Consider the following 21,321-nt stretch of genomic DNA (forward strand, 5'->3'; position numbering starts at 1 on the left):
AGGCTGGCTGCACAGCAAATCATGACTGCTTGTTATGGAGCTGACCGCCATGAAGTCCATATCTTGTCAGTAGTGATCTTTTCAGAACTACCGTTATCTCAAAACTTGTTAATAGCTCTAGTCTATCTTAAGACTAATTTTAACAGGATTGGATAATTGTTTACATATTGCGATTCTTGCTTTAAAAATGTCCTTTCCTGAATTTTAATTGTAACTCATCAATTCATCTAGAAGTCTGTATATCTGTCTAAGAAGCCAAACTTGCTATAAATAGTAAAGCACTTTACAGTGCTAGACCTAGCATCAGCAGGAGGTAAATAAATTTGTGTTTGGACCATTTCATTTCAGACTGCAGGTGGAAGAATTTGTGTGATTAAATATTCCTCAACCTAGAAGTCTTAAGTATCAGACAGGATACTTAACCTTCTTCCTGAAATCTAGTTTTCCAATAAGGTGACTTGAATGACATTGGTGGCATCTAAGCTGGAATCATCTGAAGTGGTACAGAGACAGATCCAGTACCTTCAGTGAGAAGGAATTCTGTGCCATGTGCCTTAAGGTATTTCTGTGGTTTTAAATTTAAATGGCAGGAGAATGCTTATAGTCACTGATATTCTGCTTTTTATTTTTCTCTGACTTTCTTTTTGCAATCTGCTAATGATGGTTTGGACATGAAATGATGAAAGGTACTGGTTGACCTACCAGTTTTGCTGTTAGATTGAATAATATCAGTATTGGCAGCACCCTCTACTCTCCTTTCTTTCCAGAGAACGTTTACCATGTCCCCTCCCGAGCAATCCATGTAGTTTAGCTTCTTCGTCATGGTCTCGGTGACTCACACAAATGGGTTTCCTGTGCTTGCAAAGTGTTTTTTTGGGAAACGTCTAGAGGTAGAGAATAAGCATTTTGGCAATAGTCTTTCCCATCCTCTGCACATATGACCAGCATGCTTCCTGCCTAAACTCTCAGGCCTGGGATAGACGGCCCTTTTGTGGCATGGCGGTGGCGTAGCTAGGGTTAGGGAATGCGTGGCAACCACACGGTCCCTAACTCTAGCACGTACTGGTGGCACTGTAATGGCGGCGGCCCGTGTTCATAGGGGCCATCATTATGACATAACAGACGCATAGCATCCACATGTCATGTCGCACCAGTTACGTCATGAGTGTGCCATTGTTCTGGGGATGAGAGTGACCTTGTGATATAATATGATACCATACTGTGTTTCATGGTGGGATGGGATGACAATAGTATTTATGCAATTGACACATGTCTCTAGTTGATTAGTTATAAAGTTGTAATTCAAAAGAGTAACTCTTCCAAAGTCTGCACTGTCTGTGTATCATGAAGTTTTACTGTTGAATACAGATTTCCCCTTCTGGTGATGAATGTGGACTGAATGTTAGTTAGCAATCATTAGAACATATTGACCAGCAATTAGTTCGTTAATAAAATTCTAACAGCACTCACAGTTGTTTGGATGACCTGATCGACCAGATGGCTTAATTAAAGCAGTGTTCTGTCTTATTACCATCTTAAGGATCTGTAAAGAGGTTAAATTTGCTAGTGATCCTGTTCTTCGCACACCCAACTGAGCACATGTAATGGGGACAGGAGAGGCCTGCACTTGATTATCTGATATTATAAAATTCGTCTCTGAATTTGATTAATTTCTGGCATTAACTTAATATGATCCTTGTTGGAGGCTAGTACAGGTTAATAGATATGCAATGGAAAGGAAGTATACATCAAAGTTGTGTTCATTTGTATAATCTAACATACTTAAGTTGTTTGTTAACAAAACTTTATAGATGTGATTAAATTATTTTAAAAATGCCCAAACTTGTCTTAGTCAAAAGACCCAAGACAGCAATATTGCTTTGTAATATGAAGGTTTGGGGTTCAGTCCCCACCACCCCATGAAAATATTCCTTTGTGAAACGTTCAGGTGCCACTGCCACTTGGCAGTGATGACAGTGATAAAAACCAGTGATCTGATTCATTGTAAGACAACTTCTCATATTCGTCACAAGAGAATACACCTTGACGTTTCATATGACTCACCAAGATGCTGTATTTCAAAGTGCTCATCTTGGGCACACTGTGTTGTCATCTCATGGAAAGTTGTTCCATCCAGATTTTTCTCCATTAGTATGATTTGTCTTTCAAGTTCCAAAGAGCACCTAGGCTATCCATTCGTTGTTGCAGAATAGTATAAGAACTGCTAATTGACATAACTCCAGCTTGATTTGCTTATATGCTCTGAAAATTCTACTTTGCTGCATTTTTTTCACTAATACCAAGCTGGTGGATAACTATTTAGATTTAAGTCATAGTGGGCAAAGTTCAGTCTGCAGGTCATGCTCTGTGGCATGATGATTTCCCCCAACACACCTCATATTTTATTTTTTAAAATGACATCACAGTTCATCACTGAAATTCATTTGCACTATAATGCAATGGGATAATCAATATCACAGTCCACACAGTGCTTTTTTGGTATCAGTAGTCAATATCATAGTGAACATCATATTGAAGTCATTTTACATACTTTAAAAGTGCATTAAATGTAAGTGTGTTGATTATAAATCAAGTATGAGTAGAGTTTATTTGTTAAAAATCAGTGGCAAATATTTTATTGAATTCAGTAATATTTAATGAAGTGTTAATTTGAATTAATTTCAGCTAATGTTAATCTATATTACAATATGTGGCTATTTTTAATGTATTTTTAATTCTGAAAACGGAAAAAAAGCAAAATAATTTCCCTTGAGCACTTGGGCAATCTAGCTAAATGGTAGCTGTCCACTTTCACTGGTTTAATGAAAGTTTCTTTTTTCTCTTGGTACAAAGCAAAATAACATGTCACATTGGATTTTGGGTCTGTCAGATCTGTATTCCAGGCAGACATGAGTGGGATGACTTCTTGTACAAAAAGTGTGTAGCTGAGTTCAGTACATCACAATTTTTTTAAAACTGTCAGTGATTTTGATTTAAAATTAACAGGACTTCAGATAGGAAAAGAAAACCTGGACAGCAAAGATATACAGTGGGCCCTTGCTATCCACTGGGATTTGGTTCCAGAACACACACACACACACACACACACACACTGTAGATACCAAAATCTGTGGATGTTCAAGTCTCATTACATACAGTGGTGTAGCAAAATGGTGTTAAAATGGTGTAGTAAAATGCCAAAATCAATATTTGCTTTTTGGATTATATTTTTTAAAAATACGGATGCTTGAATCCCTAGGTGCAAAATCTGTGGATACAGAGGCCAATTTAGAAAAGCAACTGTTTCCCCACCCACCTCCTTTTATCTGATCATCTTTGGTGCTCCAATTTGTTGTTAACCATCCTTCAGTTGGTCTCAGCTTATGGTGACCCTGTGGATGAGACATCTCCAAGTCCTCCACTGCTATGCTTAGTTCCTGCAAGTTCATACCTGTGACCTCCCTAATAGAGTCCGTGCATCTAGCATGAAGCCTTCCTCTATTTCTACTTCCCTCCACCTTTCCTAGCATTATTGTCTTTTCTAATGAGTCATGCCTCCTCATAACATGGTCAAAATATGAGAGCCTCGGTTTGATCATTTTGACTTCCAGGGGGCTTTCTGGCTTGATCTGTTCTAGGAACCATTTGTTTGTCTTTTTGGCTGTCCATGGAGTCCTCAGCACTGTTCTCCAGGACAACATCTCAAATGAATTGATTTTCTTCCTATCCACTTTCTTTAACTGTCACAGAATCATAGAATCATAGAGTTGGAAGAGACCACCAGAGGCATCCAATCCAACCCTCTGCCATGCAGGAACACAGAATCAAGGCACCCCAAACAGATGGCCATCCAGCCTCTGTTTAAAAACCTACAAGGAAGGAGATTCCATCAGTCTCTGTGGGAGTTTGTTCCAGCTCTTACTGTCTGGAGACTTTCCTAATGTTGAACTAGAATCTCTTTTCCTCTAGTTTGAATCCATCGATCCAAATCCTATTCTCTGGAGCAGCTCTCACATCCATACATAGTGATGGGGAACACAACAGATTATTCTAACTTTAGTGTTCAGTTGTATATTTTTGCTCTTTAGGATCTTTTCTAGTTTTTTCATAACAACCCTCCCCCATTCTTAGTCTTCTGATTTCTTGACTGCAGTCCTCGTTCTGATCAGTGTTTGATCCCAGGTATTAGAACACTTCCTATTTCTTTTTCCTCATTGACCTGGTTGAATTTGTGTATATTCACTGTGGGCATTATTTTTGTTTTCTTTATGTTCATCAGTAAGACTGCCTTTGCACTTTCTTCCTTAATCGTCCTTAGTAGCTTTTCCAGGTCTTTGATGTTTTCTGCTAGTAGTATGGTGTTGTCCGCATATCTTAGGTTGTTGATATTCCTTCCTCCTATTTTCACCCCTCCTTCTTGTGTCCATTCCTCAATTTCATATGCTCTGATGCCTTTGTCGAAATGGGCTTGATGACACAGCAACACTGAAACAACTGCCTGTTAAAATTGCCATGTTGACAGAGCAGGGTTGAATTGATTGTTACTGAAACAGGTACTGTACTGAAAGTGTAGTGCTGGATTATCCTCTGTGTGTGCTTTATCAAGCCATGCTGAAATAGCTACAATCAACTGGTTGTACTAAACCAGCCATGCTGAATCGGCATCACTAAAATGTCTGTGCTGAAATGGCCACAATCAACCAGCCATGATAATTCATCCCATTCTGCCCAATTCTGCCTTTTTACAGGTGTCAGAAACATGGCAATTTAGCCCTGAAACAGACAGGCCAAAAAGAGGCATGCTGTTTAGACGATGCATTATTTATTTATTTATTTATTTATTTATTATATTCATGTGTATCCCGCTCTTTTCTCAGAACTGGGACCCAGAGTGGCTTCACAGCATTAAAAACAGTACAATTAAAACATTTTAAAAAGAAAAACTTACATTAAAAAAGAATTAAATTATTACGGTATTAAAACAGTTATTAAAAGAATAAAACATATTTTAAAAAGATAAAACTATATATAGAGAAAAAACTTCATCAGATTTTTTAAATGATCCAACATCCCAGCCTGTCCTTATAGCAATTCCTTAAATGCCTTTGTGAACAGGTAGGTCTTCACCTGCCAGCAGAAGGCCATCAAGGAGGGAGCCGTTCTGATCACCCTAGGCAAGGAGTTTCAAAGTCTAGGGGCAGCCACTGAGAAGACCCTCTCTCGCGTCCCCACCAACAGTGTTTGTGATGATGTTGTGGTGGAGAGAAGGGCTTCTTCAGAGGAGAGACCGGGCTGATTCATATCAGAAAAAACGGTCTGCTGAATAGTGTGGACCTGAGCCATGTAGAGATTTATAGGTAATAACCAGCACTTTGAATTATGCCCAGAAAAAAAATGGCAGCCAACGATGCTGTTTCAACAGGGGCGTTCTATGGTCTCTGTAATCTGCCCCTGTTAACAGCCTGGCAGCAGCTCTTTGAACCAACTGAATGTTCCGAACACAATAGGAAGCCGGCCGGAAGCTGCTACAAAGCAAAAGAAACAAGCCAAAAAGGAATGGATAAAAATCGCTCCTTTTGCCAGCCCTGTTCAAAACCGCAGCAGTGGCTCGCATTGGGGCCAGGCATGTGCAGTTCCCGTGGCCCCAGTGCAAACAATGCCAGCACGGACTCGGATCAGTTTTTTCATCCCATCTGTTTGAGGCCTTGGAGAATCTTCAGATTTCTGAAAGTTTCTCACCCTGGTTCATAGTATAAAGAGCTATTATTGAGGCTTAGAATACAAACAGCCAAACAAAAAGTGGAAGAAACAGAAAGCCCTATAATCATTTGAGTCAGTCTGGGGTGAATTTTTTTTGCATTACTTTGGCAATCTGGGAGCAGTATCAGTGTCACTCTTTCTCAAGCTGCCAAAGTAACGTGAAAATTCTAAAACCTTGCAAGTGTGATGGAACAAAGTCAGAATTTGTTGCTAATAAGAATTGAAATTTTACCACCTGTCTTTTCTTGCCCTTTTGTCCCGGGTTCCCACATCACCAGGGGAGTGCACTCTGCCTGACTGATATCTGTCCAAATCATCGTAACTGGCAACAGAAATAACATCTGAGACAAAATGTAGGTCTGTGACTCTAAAATTGTCACTTTTCTTCTGCTGTATGATTAAACATGATTTAACATATTTTCCTGATAAAGAAGCCACTGAAGCTTTGAAAGCTTGCATGATGTATTTTTTGCATTTTTATTGGCCAAGAAAAGCATCACTTTTTGTGGATTTTGAAAAAAAAACCTGTATATTTCAGAATTTTGTTTCCCAGCTACTGTGGGGAATTGATGAGATGTGAGGCATCCCTGCCTGGCCAGGATTTCTTATGTTACCCTGGTGACATGGGCCAAAGCAACTGTGTTGCCACCAATGTGATATAAGCAAGAATGAAGCCTAATAGATTCTTGACTTATAAGCCAATCTTGTGTGAGGTGTATAAATAATAACATATGAACAATTACTTCTTCAAAAAAAATCCATCAAAGAAGTCACACTGTGCTTCTATGTCTGCAGCTCTTGCTCAGCTAAAGATGGGGATCTCAATAACATTTGGCAGAAATGGAGGAGGCTGTGAACAAATATGGATGAATATATTGCTCATTGTATTGATTTTGACACATGTTTGGCTATTACTTTCTGTTCCATTGGGTGCAGTTTTTGATGCATTATTTCAGTTCTCCATTTCTTTGTACTTTCTCTGAATGATTTATGCCTTTACTTAACCACCCTGTACTTTTCTTTGTTCTAATGTTTCATTATCTTCTTGGCTCTTCTCATGTGCCTATAAGTGTCTGTCTAGTTTAAGTATATGCTTTCTTGAACCCCCTCTTAGATTGAAAAGCTTCAGTGTGTCTTAAAAACATTGAAGTGGAGTGGGCCAAAGATTTGAACAACACCTCAAGGAAGTGCTGAATAAGAAAGCACAAGTGAATTATCCTTACGATGCGAGAATTTGTGCATCTTTCTGTGGGTTGGAGCTCCTCTGTATTAGGTTTATCTGTGACCAAAAAGGGAGGAAGAGAATATACATAGCTCAGTCAAGAATAGCAGTCCACTCCATGTATCCTCCTGTTTTCTCTGTGTGAAGGATCTGTAGACTAGGATATAGCTAACAGTAACACAGCAAGGTAGAACTACCACCACTTTCTTTGGTCTAGGCCTGCCAGGGCAAGGAAATACCCAAATCTTTCAGGGTGTCCCAAGGGCAACAAAGTGCAAAACCAGGCATCCTCTTCTCTCAGTCCAGTTGTTAGTCCCAGTCAGAGAAAACACATTAAATCAAACTCACATGTTACTTTAGCAAACTACCATTGATTTGTAGCCGGAAATAACAGGATTTAGGCTTCTTTCCTGGCATCTCAGGCAAAATGAGAAATAATATTCAGTAACAGTAACCAAGCTCTCAGGTGCTATATTTAGAACTATGGCTCTGCCTAGTAATACACAGACAAACCAAATATAAAGACCTATATTTATTTACAGGAGTAGGGAAGTAGGAAAGACTCCAAAGAAAAAGCAAAATAATCAGACAACCATTCAGGAATAGGCACAGTAGGCAAAACTAAGAGATCTAAATCACCAGGATTTCATACATACCAAAAGCATGGACATCAGAGTAGGTCTTTGAAATTAAAGTATCAGCAAAATCACAATAGAGCTGACAGGGTTGTGATGACAAAGGAATAAAGCAATGAAAAAGTCTAGCCATAGCTCATTTGAACCCAATTAACCAGTCAGGCACCAAAGTAGTTCACATTGGCCTGTTACAGACTGCCAAAATAAAGCTGCTTCGGGTCTCTTTGGGGGTATGCTATTTAAATGATGCATGCATCCTAAGAATCCGGAAGCTGCACCAAAAGCTGCCCTCCACTGCTTAGGAATGGAGTGTGGCTTTGGTGCAACCTCCGGACTCTTAGGACCCATGCATCATTTAAATAGCGTACCTCCAAACAGTCCCAAAGCAGCTTTATTTTGGCAGTCTGTAACAGGCCATAGTCTAACATCTTGGCACCCAAGTGGTTCCTTCCTGAACTCAGATGAAATGATTCTCTAACAAGCAGACCCTCTGAATGTTTCCAAGAGACAATGCAGATGTTTGAAGTATTATGTTATCTGGGACAGCTGTGAAAAAAGTACATGCAGTTAGGTTGTTAGAATCTAGGAAAATACACAGATAAGGCAGCAGTTCTTTACACACTTTAATGTATAATGACACAGAAAGCGCAAGGAGGTATGAGTGTGGTTGTCCTCACCCTACTCTGTTTTGTAGACTACTCCCTGTATATTGGAAAATTAGCCACAGCCAAATCTTTTGAAAAAATATTACCTCTTGTGGTCTGTCTTATTCCCTTTTGTTTTTACCCCTGTTGCTAAAAAGACTAGGCTGTCCTCCCAGACTGCTTGCAATTACATTAGCCAGTTGCCGCCACCTTCCTCTTAATCTTATTAGCCTTTACAAGGGCATCTGTGTTGCTCATGTAGCAGAGCCAGTAATCATCCTTGAGCTTGCTGGGGGTGTGACAAGCATGTTTAGACAATACTGAGTATGCATGTTTAGACAAACAAATGACAGCCTTAACAAAAATACATATTTTACATTTCTTTAATGTGGAAAGAAATGTCCTTTAAATGGCACCTGCTGATAAGCTCATTAAATGTTGAACAGCCACCAGTGACATTTTAAAGCCACAAATGTTTAAATCTCTTAACCTCTGCCTTTTTACACTGAGGGTTCTCCTGGGAGTCAGTTTTTAACCTTGTATGTCTCCTTCTCTCCTTTATTAATCCCCTCTTCCCTCTTCCTTCTCTTAAAAATGTAAATGGATGTTAAGTCAAGGAATAGGAAATAAAGATGGCACTACTGGTGAGACCTAATGTAGGCCAAGGCAAAGTAGAGTTGTCAGTCATGCATGACCCATTTGTTGGGGACCCATGGTAGATGATACTGTTTTAATGGGAATGTGGGGTATATAATGCTGTACATGAGTAAAGCTTCAGCTATCTAGAAAGCTGGCGCTTTAATTTTGTGTGGCTCATTGTGGCTATGCATGTCAAATGCATTTAACCACTAGAAGGTTTGGGAAAGTTACTTTTTGGAACAACAACATCCAGAATCCTCCTTTTCCTTGCTCTGCATTCTCAATGAGTTCTCATGATCCCTGAAGAATAATCCATCACCCTATTCCTAGACTTGCACAAAAGGTTGTCATAGGCCTGTTACAGACTGCCAAAATAAAGCTGCTTCGGGTCTCTTTGGAGGTATGCTATTTAAATGATGCATGGGTCCTATGAGTCTGGAGGTCGCACCAAAGCCACACTCAATTCCTAAGCACCGGAGTGCAGCTTTTGGTGCAGCTTCCAGATTCTTAGGATGCATGCATCATTTAAATAGCATACCTCCAAAGAGACCCAAAGTAATTAGGCATTTTTGGGACAAAGATGTACATATGCAGTCTTTCTGTTTTATTTATTAAAATGTTTATCCCACTCTTTATTATAGGAATTCCAGCAGTGTACAGATAAAACAATAAATGATTTTTCTCAATTTTATATAAAGCCCATTATATTGCATGTTGCATTAGTAAAGCATTTTCATATCGTGGCGTTGTGTAGTCTGAAACAAATATTACATTCTGCTTAGCTAAACTGAGGGAAGGGCATACATGGTGCTTTTAAATACAGCCATAGTTTGCTCTGTTTTCTAAGGGAGATCCAAACATAATGTATTACCACATGCAATTAAAAAAAAAAACTTTGAAATAAATGTGGCTGTGAAACCAGTGCTCAGCAGTTAGTATCAAAGATAATTTTGTACTTATTTAGACATCAAATAGTTTTAAAGATTTTGCTCTTCCTCTATTACTGCATGTTTAAAATTCCATCAAGATTAAAATAATGTTGAATACTCACATGTATAATGAATGGTAAAGTGTGGGGAAAAGCCTAATGAATTTTGCTTTTTAATATGATATGCTGACACAGAGGTTTTATTATTTTGCTGAATCTTTTCCATAGCTTTGCTGCAGTGGAGCATATCAGATTGTTCATTGACAGGAAGATCTATAGCCTTGTAAAAAAGAGGACAAGACCCTTGATGATTTCACAAGTGTTTCCAAGTTACCCATACAGGTGCATAAAATGGTGATGTGCTTTGAATCTATAGTGCCCTCTTGAGATTTTTGTTTTCAAACATTATTGTCATGGGTATGCATTTGAGGACAGTTTTACATTCTAGCACACGCTGCAGTTAAAGAGTAAGAAAAGTAAAATGTTACAAGAAGAAGACAATGAATGGAGGTGGTTAATGTCATATTTATGTTTCACTTACAGTAGATTGTGGATATTCTGCTCAGTTAACACTGTCCTCTTTCCTACATTTTTTGTTTCTTTCATAGGTACTTCAGAAATTAGGCAAAGCTGATGAAACAAAGGATGAACAGTTTGAAGAATATGTTCAAAACTTCAAACGGCAAGAGGTATGTTATTTTGACACGCTGATGATTTGATTTTAACCAGTTACTGTAGTGTAGGACAGTAGATGAAACTTCTATGGAGAGAAATGCTAGTATTGGAAATTACTTATTTTTGCATTCAAGGAACTCCAAGTAATGTCAGTTTTTCTGCCATAGATCCTCTGTACATTTGCCATGGGACCACCACATAGCATAGAGAATTCTGGGAGACTGTCCTCAAAGCTACGTGTGAAATGCTAAGTCCCAGGGATCACACTGTGCTTTAAAATATACTTAGTATGCCATTGTAGCTGCACCTTGGAAAGTATGTTAGTAATAATCGCATAGGGCCCAAACAGAAGCTGCACTCCAGTCCTCAGGAATGAAGTGTAGCTGTGGTGCGGCTTCCAGCCTCTTAGGATGCATGTATCATTTAAACAGCACACTTCCAAAGTGGCCCAAAGCAGCTTTATATTGGCCTGTCTGTTCGGGCCCATATTCTTTCAGGAAAGCTTACCGACCATTGCCAATCTTTTCAAGACCTTGAGAGTTACGTTTTTGGGCTATAAATGCCAAAATCTCCTAGCCAGGATGGCCACTGGCTGTATTCCTTGCTTATTTCTTGTGGTTGTGGGTTGTAGTTTAAAAACTAACTTTTCCAAGTTCTGATCATATAATGAAGGATCCCTTTCTCAGGGCTTTGTCAACCACTGCTTTTTGATGCCCAGGAATACTGCTACTTAGGTAGTCTGCTGATTGATAGGTGGACTGTAGGACTGTATTTACAGTTAGTACAGTAGCTTCCCTTTTAAGACATCTTATCTCCAGAATGAAAGAGCCAATTTAAAAAATACTATATACTGCTAGTCAGATAACATTTTGAACTGGCTTACTGAATTTATACAGTATCTGTTGATCCTTTCCATTGGACTGAGCAGCCAACATATTGTAATGTAATGACAGGGTCCCTGAAGTATTTTCCAGGATCATTTTGTTCCATATTCCCTTTGTTTCCTCCAAAGATATATATTTGCATTCACATTTTCAAACATAAGCCTTGTTACTATAGAGATTTGGGGATGCTTCTTAAAATGTTTTACATGAGAAAAAAACCTTCATTTTAATGGATGTCATTAAAGTATCTCAGTCACTTTAGCCTTGCTTATATTTGTTATTTAGAAAGTCGATACAAATGTGAATAGTAAAAAACAAAACATTGTTTTAATGATGAGACTTCTCTGTAACATTATTTAATAAGCAACACATTTAAATGGTTAATGAAATAGGCAGAAGCTGAAATATTCTACATGCTAAGGAGATGTGCAGATTTCCACATTTGGCCCTTCAGTTTAATTTCTATACCATCCTTCAACATTGGTTCGCAAATACACAAATAAAGTGTGGTTTTGTTATGTGCCTTCAGATTGAGTCTAATTTTGGATGGCCCTATTGTAAGGTTTTCTTAGCAAGATTTATCCAGAGGAGACTTGCCATTGCTTTACTCTAACACGGAGAAAGTGTGACTCAGGGGTTGTGCAGACCAGCCGTTTGGGCTGGCTTGGGGGCAGAGTCGGGGTGTAGCGTCTCCAAGCCCCGGCACTGTCCCCAGGATGGCGTGATGCTGCACCACACAGTGTGTGGCATCACAGTGCTTCTCCAGTGCTGCATACATATGAAGGAGTGCTGTCAAGATGTGGCAATGCAGCTATCGTGCCCTTTGCAGGGCGCAAAAAGGAGCTGCTTTTTGCAGCTCCTTTTTGCACCCCGCAAAGGCCAAATTGGGGCTGCAGGACGCGGTTGCTGCATGCCCGATCTGGCTGTAACAGGGGTGACAGACCCCCTCTTCGGGGCTGTGTGTACAGCCCATCACTCAACATCACCCAGTGAGTTTCCTGTGTTGGGCGGGCATATGAACGCTATTCTCATGAACTCAATCTACTACACCCTGTTGGCTCAGAGGAGGTGTAACTACCCCAAATTAAGTCCTGAAACAACTCAAGGCAAAAATAAAACCAGATCAAGAAATGTTAAAGACTCTGACAGTCAAAACAGTTTTCACAGTGTTAGTGTAAAGTAACCCAGCTTGGAGTCGAGCTTCCAAAGACAGCAGGAAACGCTCTCTTCCAGGTTGCCACCTGCCCCACCTTAACCCTTGACTTTAACAAATGGCTCTGGATATAAGGAGGTTTTGATAACAATGAATATAAGGACCTCTCTCAGGGCTGGGTATCTCTAAAACACTAAATTTAATTAAAGCTTAATTAGTAACCTTAATTAAAACTAGGTTAAAATAAGGGGGGGGGGCATCATTGTAAAAAGATAGGGATCTTTGTGTATGTGTGTGTTTATATTAAGTTTGCTTTTCAGACATTTTGCTTAAAATATTATTTATTTATTTATTTATTTATTTATTTATTTGCGCATAGATAGGATTCTTGGGCAAAATTCTGACTTCATGTTAAAACTTTAAAATGTGCAAAATCTTCAAAGGAATAATATAAAGAATATCAGGCAACCAATAGTACATGTCCTGGACTTTCATAATTACTACAACTTTCAGTGTTTCATCAAGAAGAGCTTACTCATCTAAAGGTCTCCATAAGGACATTTCATTAAGATTTTTTTCTTTTGTAAGTACTTCTTTGATGTTAGGCATCTGCAGCTCTAAATAGATCCAAGCAACCATGAAAGACTATTGTATTCCTATTTCTTGGTCTGTTTTTTCCATGGAGTTGCGTCATTCATGGGTTTCTCTCATTCTTCCTGGTTTGCTGCTGGGCAGCCAGGAGCAATGTCAGATGTCACTAGAACTGGAGGAGCAAAGTCAGGAGGGAGCCACTGCCAAGCAGAAGCAGAAGCATGGAAACCTGCTGAGCAACAACTGAACCATCTCAGTCAGGAGCCCTGTTCTAGTTCTGGTTATTTTCTTTTTGCTCTGTTCTGTTTCTATGTGCCTAATATGGGCCAATGGTTCCCCTGGAGGGGTGGGTGGAATATGGGACCCATCTAATGCTTGAAAAAACTTAGGCCTGTTACAGACTGCCAAAATAAAGCTGCTTCGGGTCTCTTTGGAGGTATGCTATTTAAATGATGCATGGGTCCTAAGAGTCCGGAGGTCGCGCCAAAGCCACACTCCATTCCTAAGCACTGGAGGGCAGCTTTGGTGCAGCTTCCAGATTCTTAGGATGCATGCATCATTTAAACAGCATACCTCCAAAGAGACCCGAAGCAGCTTTATTTTGGCAGTCTGTAACAGGCCTTAATAACCCAGAAAGAAGCTCAAATTCCAGCCCAGACATTAGCAGAGCTGAAAGTTCCTGGTTCTAGACCTGCAGCGTCTGGCATTGCTTTGAGATTCTAACTCATAAAGTGAGAATTTATCCAGCTTACTGAGAATTCTGCCATGTTAAGCAACATGTGGATTACCCAAGTAGAATCTATAGGGTTGATAGGGGATTTAGGATTTTTCTAAGTCTTACCATGTAGTTCTTGTAATTGACAACTCTCCTCTTCTCTCCCTCCCCACAAACTACAACAGATACAGTCAGGGCAAGATCCATGCAACATTTTTGTCAGCACTCAATTCTATGACTTAAACACATTCTATATCTCTGACCACTAATGGGAAAGCTTTGCTTCATGATATGCTTTATAGTCTATGTAATTATGCACATATATGTGAGATAGATGTGAATGTAGACTTGTAATTCTAGTTACAGTTTGAAGGAGAAAATCAAAGTGGGGGGGGGGAGCTGTGAGCTAGATGGGGAACTCCTATGGGCTGTACCTGGCTGGGAGACCAGAGTTTGCCCAACCCTGTTGTAAGATGAAGAACTGAGTTAGTACATAAAGCCATATCTCTGCATGTTTTCAAACGTTTTGTCAGTATACATATGTATGTGTATACTCATGTATAAGTCTAGACATTTTAGTCAACAAATTGACCCAAAAACCTGAGTCGACTTGTCTACAAGTCAATGTATGTACTGTACTTTAACTCTTATTTTAAAAGGAACCATCCTCTGGTAAAAGGCAAGAGTGTAAACTGTCCCAGAAGCACTCTCTCCGGCTACTCTCTCATCCATCCAGCCTTTAGTGTGAGCAAAAACAGTTACGGCTGCTGGAATTTCATAGGTTCTTTGTCATCATTTTCTTTTACTTCACCCTTTGAATCCTTTGTTACATGCCCCTAACCTTTACCCTTGACCTATCCATGGGTCGTATAAAAAATCCATAATTTGGGCCACAAAACCTGCCCTTGACTTGCAGTCAACTTATAGTCAGGTATATATGGTAGGTAGGGGTTTGGATGCCACATTGTGAATGCTACTTGATTAATTCAAATGCTGTTTCACCTCAGATAAGTAACTCATTCGGAAAGTATGCTACCTCATCTCGAATAAAACTGTTATATTAGTTTTAATCTGTTATTAAAGCAACAGGCTTGTCAGCAAAGAAAGATGATGGGTATCCTTTTCTGCATTGTTTTTTTTTTTTTTTATGTTTCTGAAACAGCTTGTCATGGGCCATGGAGGGCTGTTTCTGGTGGTGGTGGTGAAGTGCGCTTGGAATGAATGTAAAAACTGGTTGCCAAGCTGCCTGTAAATGTCACTTGCAGATCAGAGGGTTACAAGGCCTTGCCCTACTGGGTAAGAACCATAGGTCATGTTTTATATGTACGAGGTCCCAAGTTAAATTCCCTGTGGCTCAATGGAAATATAAAACTCCATTATAGCAGGCTAGTGACCTCTGTATGTATGGTGCACTTGCCCTATATGCAGGCTTGCCATCCGTGGCTTTAAGCTTACACAGATGGCAAGCCCCAGATGTTACAATGATGGACGCACCCATGGTTCACGCCCATTGAAACAAATGGGACTTGAGGTTCTGCAGTTTTTTGCCATAAGTGGGGGTGGGAGACAGATTCCCTATGAATACAAAGGGCCTACTGCACTGTTATATTGTCTACTCTAACTGACAGACATTCTCAAGGATCTCAGGCAACAGTAATTCACACCATCTAGTGCTATTTTTCTCTCGTTGTATGTGTTCTTTTAATTAAAGATGTCAGGGATTGAACATGGGTCCATCTGTAGCAATGCTTCCATGGTACCCACCTGTGTTCCCTCTTCAGCATTTTAAGAGTTCTAGCTCCAGCCTATGGAATTCTGGGATTTGTAGTTTTACAAGGTCTTTAGCTTCCCGACCCAGGAATGCTAGCACTTCATAAAACTATAAATCCTAGGATTCTGTAGCATGAAGCCATGGCAGTTAAAATGGTGGCAAATTGCATCATTTCTACAGTGTAGATGCACCCCCAGATAAGGAATGTTAGATAATAGTAATTGAAGAAAATCACTGCCAGCCAGTCTAGTAAATAATGCTAGATTAGATGAACCAGTCTTCCAAATCAATGCTGAATCAATGCTGTTCAGTGCAGAACAGAACACAAAAATAATGCAGTTCATTTCTGCAGTTTCACTAATTCCTAAATTAGAGAAATAATATACTCTAGGATCTATACAAGCCATATTCTTGGTGTTTATTTCTGCAGTTTTCTGCCACTACAGTTTCTGTCCATAGGTTTGTAGGTTTCATATACAATAATTGCTTGTTTGAACAAAACAGAATATTATCTGTACTGTAGAAACAAATCACAAAATTTGTTTCACTCAGCGGATAGCTTTGGAAATATGTATATTATTAATAGTGATAAAACTCAGTTTTTTCATAGTATTATTAAAAAGCTTAGTGCAAACTACAACAACAACAAAGATATATATCTATATGAATGAATGATTATATAATACTTTGGGAACTGAATTCTTCTGACGGATTCATGTTTGTTTTGCTGTGTTGCATACATGATATGATTTCACTTCTGTTTTGCATTTCAGGCAGAAGGTTCCAGACTCCAAAAAGAATTCAGAGGATATTTAGCTGCAATCAAAGGTAAATGTAATCATGTTGCAGCTCTCTTTTTCTCTCCTCTCCTTTTCTCTGTAGATACTGCTGCTTTGTGAAACTTATTTTTACTTAGTTTGCTTGCAGAAAATTTGCTTCCTCCCCTCCATAGTACGGCAGATAAGTAAATAGAGATTTTGCATTGGCTACCAGGGCCAGCATAGTGAAGAGGCAATGAACAGCAGCTGTTCAGTAGGAACACAGAAAACACCAAATATGAAGTACTGTACTGGCTGTTGGGGTGGGATCTTCCTTTATTTTTAATTGCTATTATGCTTAGAAGCATTTAATGTAACTGCATCTGCACTGTGCAGATCCTGACATAGGACATTCCTCAGATATAGGATAAGATGAAGGGCATAAGTATCATCAATCAAACAAAGGAAGAAAAAGAAGTATAGATGTACTTAGAACCACTGACGTTCTGGAAAAAACTTTATCTGGCAGGATAATGACTACAACAGAAGCACCTTTCTTTGACTCTGATGTTTTTTATGACTATAGGCGTTTGAGTGTTTTCTCCTCTGTTGCTCTTCTTGTGTACTGGACTGCAACTCCCATTATTTTGCTAAGCCTTTTTGGCCAGTTTTTATTTGAAAAGTTAGAGGGTCTGAGGAATTATTTGGAATAATTTGAAGGCAAGAGAATGGGTACACTGGTTGCCTTGTTGCCCACACTGAGTTTGCCTGAGTTTAGTGAGGGACAAACCGCTTTAAAAGGGTGGCCTGCCAGCGGCCTAATTTCCTACGGAGAGAAGCCACAGCTGCCAAACTGTGCGGCTTCCCTACAGATGACAAAAAACCTGGAAAAACCAGGTTCTTTTTGAGCTGTAGGGGCGACATAACAGTGTGCCACTGGCGCACTCATTACATAAGCGCTGCACATCAACATGCAGATACCGACAGCACATACTTAACAATGGCAGTGCCCATGTACACAGGGCACCACCATTGTTACGGCGCCTGCATGTACTAGGGTTAGGGAGCATGCGGTTAGTGCAAGCTCCCTTACCCTAGAATTGGTGCCGGTATGCCGCTTTATGGCAGTCTGTAACGCACCTCATTTTCTATTTGCAAAGTATTAGCCATAATGTACTGTATGGAATGTCTTGCCTGTGAATTATGCTGGGGACCCTATATCCATTGAGGTTTGGTTCCAGGGCCCACTTTGGATACCAAAATTTGTGGATGCTCAAGTCTCATTAAATACAGTGACACAGTAAAATGATGCTCTTTCTATAAAATGGCAAAATCAAGGTTTGCTTTTTGGAATTTATATATTTTAAAAATAGTTTCAAAGCATGGATGCTTGAATGTGGATAAAAACATGGATATGGAAAGAGGGGTACAGACTGCCCCTTCGGGGTGGCCTGCACCTGCCCCTTTCTGCGACGGATCAGGGCCTGAGCTGCCACAGTGGCAGCCCCAGAGGCCCCGATCTGCCGCTTTTCCAGGCCGCGGGGAAAGGGTGTCCTTGGGGCTTCATGCCCCAAGGACACCCCGACAGCAGCAGGGAAAGAGAGAAAGGAGCCACTCAGCCCCTTTCTCTTTTGTATCGCTGGCGCAGTCATGTAAAAGCTGTGCCAGCAACACAAACGGCAGAAAGAGCTCCATTTTGGAGCTTCTTCCAGTGCTGCTGAAAGGGCGCCACAAGCGCCCTGCAGCAGCGCCAAGATGTAACGGCTGCGCCGCGCCGTTTGGACACAGTGCGGCCGTTACATCAAAATGGCGGCACCCATGTAGACAGGGTGCCGCCATTTTGACATCCTGGTGATGTACTAGGGTTGCGGGGCATATATAAGCAATGCCCCGAGGCAACCCTAGTATGTCGCCAAGACGTACTAAAAGGCCCATCTATACAGGGCCTATAACATCTTCAGGGGCTTCAGGATTGCTTCTGGATGCACTTTAGTGTATTGTCCTCGATCTATACATTAGTAAAGGTTTCCAAAGATAACCTATATGTTTTCCCCCCATCCTATATGGACTTGATAAACTCCTAGTTTTGTATTTTGTATTCTGTATTTTTGTAGTTTTCAGTTACTTAAGTAGTTTTAATTTTAGTAAGTCAATGGAAGAGTTAAGGCTGGAATATAAATATTTTTAATTATTAAAAAGCAACTTGCCTGTCTGATTGTGTGATGTAACTTGAAATGATGAAAAGTAAAAACAGTTTTGTAATATTTTCTTGCGTGCCCTGAAGTCGTTACTGACTTATTGGATTCCTAAGGTGAATCTGTCATGGAGTTTTCTTGGCAAGGTTTGTTCAGAGATGATTTGTCTTTTCCTTTCCTCTGAGGTTCAACAAGACAACTCAATGGATTTCCACGGCTGAGCATAAATTCAAACCCTAGTCTCCATAGTCATAATTCAACACTCAAACCACTACACCATGCTGGTTCTCAAGCTTTGTATTATACCATATTATTAAATTGTCCCTTACATTTGTTGGATACAGGAAGTTCATATAACCTAAAATAGCTATGTATAAAATCTTGCTATACAAATCCCTACAATATTATTTTTGGTACAATCAGAATTTTCCCCCACCACTTTTTAACACTTGTTTAAAGTTAGTTTTATGTTTTGAGTCACACAGACCTCTAGCTTGCAAACCATATGTTTCGTGAAATGTAGTGTAATTCCTTCCCCCCACTGAGCAGATGGAGTTGGCATTGTGTAAGTTTGGTGCCTGATGATGATTTTTGTTGAAGATGGCAATGTCTCTTCTTCATGCCTGTTTCAAAATGTTAATAATCCATCTTTTAAAACATAATTAACTTTTGCTGCTGTGCATTGTTGTTCACAAGCATTTTACTCCACCTCTAATGTTTCTCAGAGTGCTTCCTCAGCACACTGGCAGTTCTCTTGAAAATGTTTGGTAGCACAGAGAAGCATCATACATTTTCCCCCTTTAATATCAACTTGCTTAGATGGTTTTAAAAGAAATTGGACAAAATCTAGGAAGATATGGCTGTCAGTGTATACTAGTCATCAAGGCTATATAAGCCCCACCACCCCATCAGAGGCATAGTAGCTCTCAATATTAGTTGCTAGGAAACAAAAACCGTAGAGACATTGTACTTATGTCCTGCTTTGTGAGCTTCTCATAACCATCTGGTTAGTCATTGTGAGAAAGCAGCATGGTGGACTAGATAGATATTTAATCCGATTCAGTAGGCTTTTCATAGGTTCATGTATACTATTACCTGTTTGAGCCAGAACAGGGTAGTGGTTAGAGTGTTGAATTGGAGATCTCAGAGTTTTTAATGAACCACAAATTTTGCATTATCTTTGAACAGTTACTTTTGTTTCAGCCTGATCTTCTTCAAAAGATTATTGTGTGAGGATAAAGGAAGATGTGTTGCCCTTACCTCATATGAGGACCATACTTAAATATATTAATTAAATATTCATATCAAGTTATTAGGAACCTGTAATTATGAGACAGTTCAGAAGCCAAATCTTTATTCTCTTCTAGTGAAGACTGGTGAATTATCTTGGGCTCGGAAACATTATGTTTCTGGATTACAGATCTCTGAATCTCTAGCCAAGATACCTACTAGCCATGCTGGTTGGCACATTCATGGAGCTGTAATCAGAAAACTAAAACTAACTTCATGCCGTAAGGTAAACTCTAAAGAAAAAGCTTTAATCCAGTGGTTATGTGGTTCCAGGACTATGTGTGTGGCAGGGAAATTCAAAATATTTTCAGGCTTCTGTTATCAGGGAATGAGGATTAAAGCAAGTGGGAGGATTTAAATATCAAATTGGTTGCAACCAGTTCATTTTCACTTTGTCCCGGTCCTGAAAAGATGAACTCTCCAGTACTGTTTGGTCTCATTCTTGTTGGTAGAAAGCTGTGGTTATGTGATGGCCAGCACCCGGCTTACATTTTAACATCTGACTCATGGCTTTTGAACAAATGCTTGTTATTATCAATAACTGATAGTCCACCGTCTTGGGGAAGTAAAACTTCTAAAAAATTTGCAGCCATAGGGAAAAGGAGGCAGCTGTTCCTCCTAATTCGTAACTGGAAATATAGTATATGAATACGAACCCTTCTCTGTCTATAGGTCCTGGAAATTATCGTATATACTTGACCATAAATTGACCTCATGTATAAGTCGAGGGCAAGTTTTGGGGCCAAAATTATGGATTTTGCTATGACCCATGGATAAGCTGAGAGTAAAACCTAGGGGCATATAGTAAAGGATCTAAAGGATGAAGCAAAGCAAAACAATGTGAAAGAACTTTCAAAATTCCAGCAGACATACATCTTTGTGCTTACTCTTAAGGCTGGGTGGATGAGAGAATAGAGGGGCGTCAGTGCTTCCAGGACAGATTATACTCTTGCTTTTCACCAGGAGATGGTTTCTCCTTTTAAGTAAGAGTTAAGATACAATACTTACATTGATCCATGGATGGGTTGACTCAGGTTTTTTGGGTCAATTTTTTTAACCTAAATTTCTAGACTTATACATGAGTATATACAGTACTTAGGACTACTCTGTGTCCAGTATAACTGTGTTCCAGCATAATGTCTGTCTCTGTGGGTTGGGACAGGTTTGCATTTGGCCTAATTCAGCTCCTCTCTCCCTTCTCTCCCTTCTCCCCCTTTTGGCTCTTTTACCAGCTGGCAGAGCAATTGTACTGGCAGAGCCCACCCTGCCAGCAGATGGTAGAGGGAGGGTCAGGAGAGAGTTATGCCAGTAGAAGAGTAGTTCAGTCAATCAATGACTCTATTTATATCCTGCTTTTCCCCCAAGAGTGGCACTCAAGGTGGTTTACAGAGTAAAGAGAGATACAATGAAAACCACATATAGATAAAACCACAAAAAAGATAAGATTAAATAATATTAAGC

The 21,321-nt window shown here is 39.7% G+C and overlaps 1 protein-coding gene across 6 annotated transcripts in view; it reads left to right on the forward strand.

Annotated features, from left to right (window-relative positions):
- AMPH (amphiphysin) overlaps positions 1-21,321 on the forward strand; it is a 126,440-nt gene that overhangs the window by 41,902 nt on the left and 63,217 nt on the right. For 5 of the 6 annotated variants that reach the window (XM_089532578.1, XM_089532577.1, XM_089532581.1 and 2 more), the window contains exons 2-3: positions 10,437-10,517; positions 16,391-16,445. In XM_089532578.1, coding sequence (XP_089388704.1) covers positions 10,437-10,517; positions 16,391-16,445 — 136 coding nt within the window. Of the gene's footprint in view, positions 1-10,088; positions 10,171-10,436; positions 10,518-16,390; positions 16,446-21,321 lie in introns of those variants that run through there. The other variant, XM_089532582.1, reaches the window with a different exon arrangement.

Source organism: Sceloporus occidentalis, unplaced genomic scaffold (assembly GCF_023333645.1).
Source record: "Sceloporus occidentalis isolate IW3139 unplaced genomic scaffold, rSceOcc1.0.p SCAF_7, whole genome shotgun sequence".
In the NCBI taxonomy this organism is placed as follows: domain Eukaryota; kingdom Metazoa; phylum Chordata; class Lepidosauria; order Squamata; family Phrynosomatidae; genus Sceloporus; species Sceloporus occidentalis.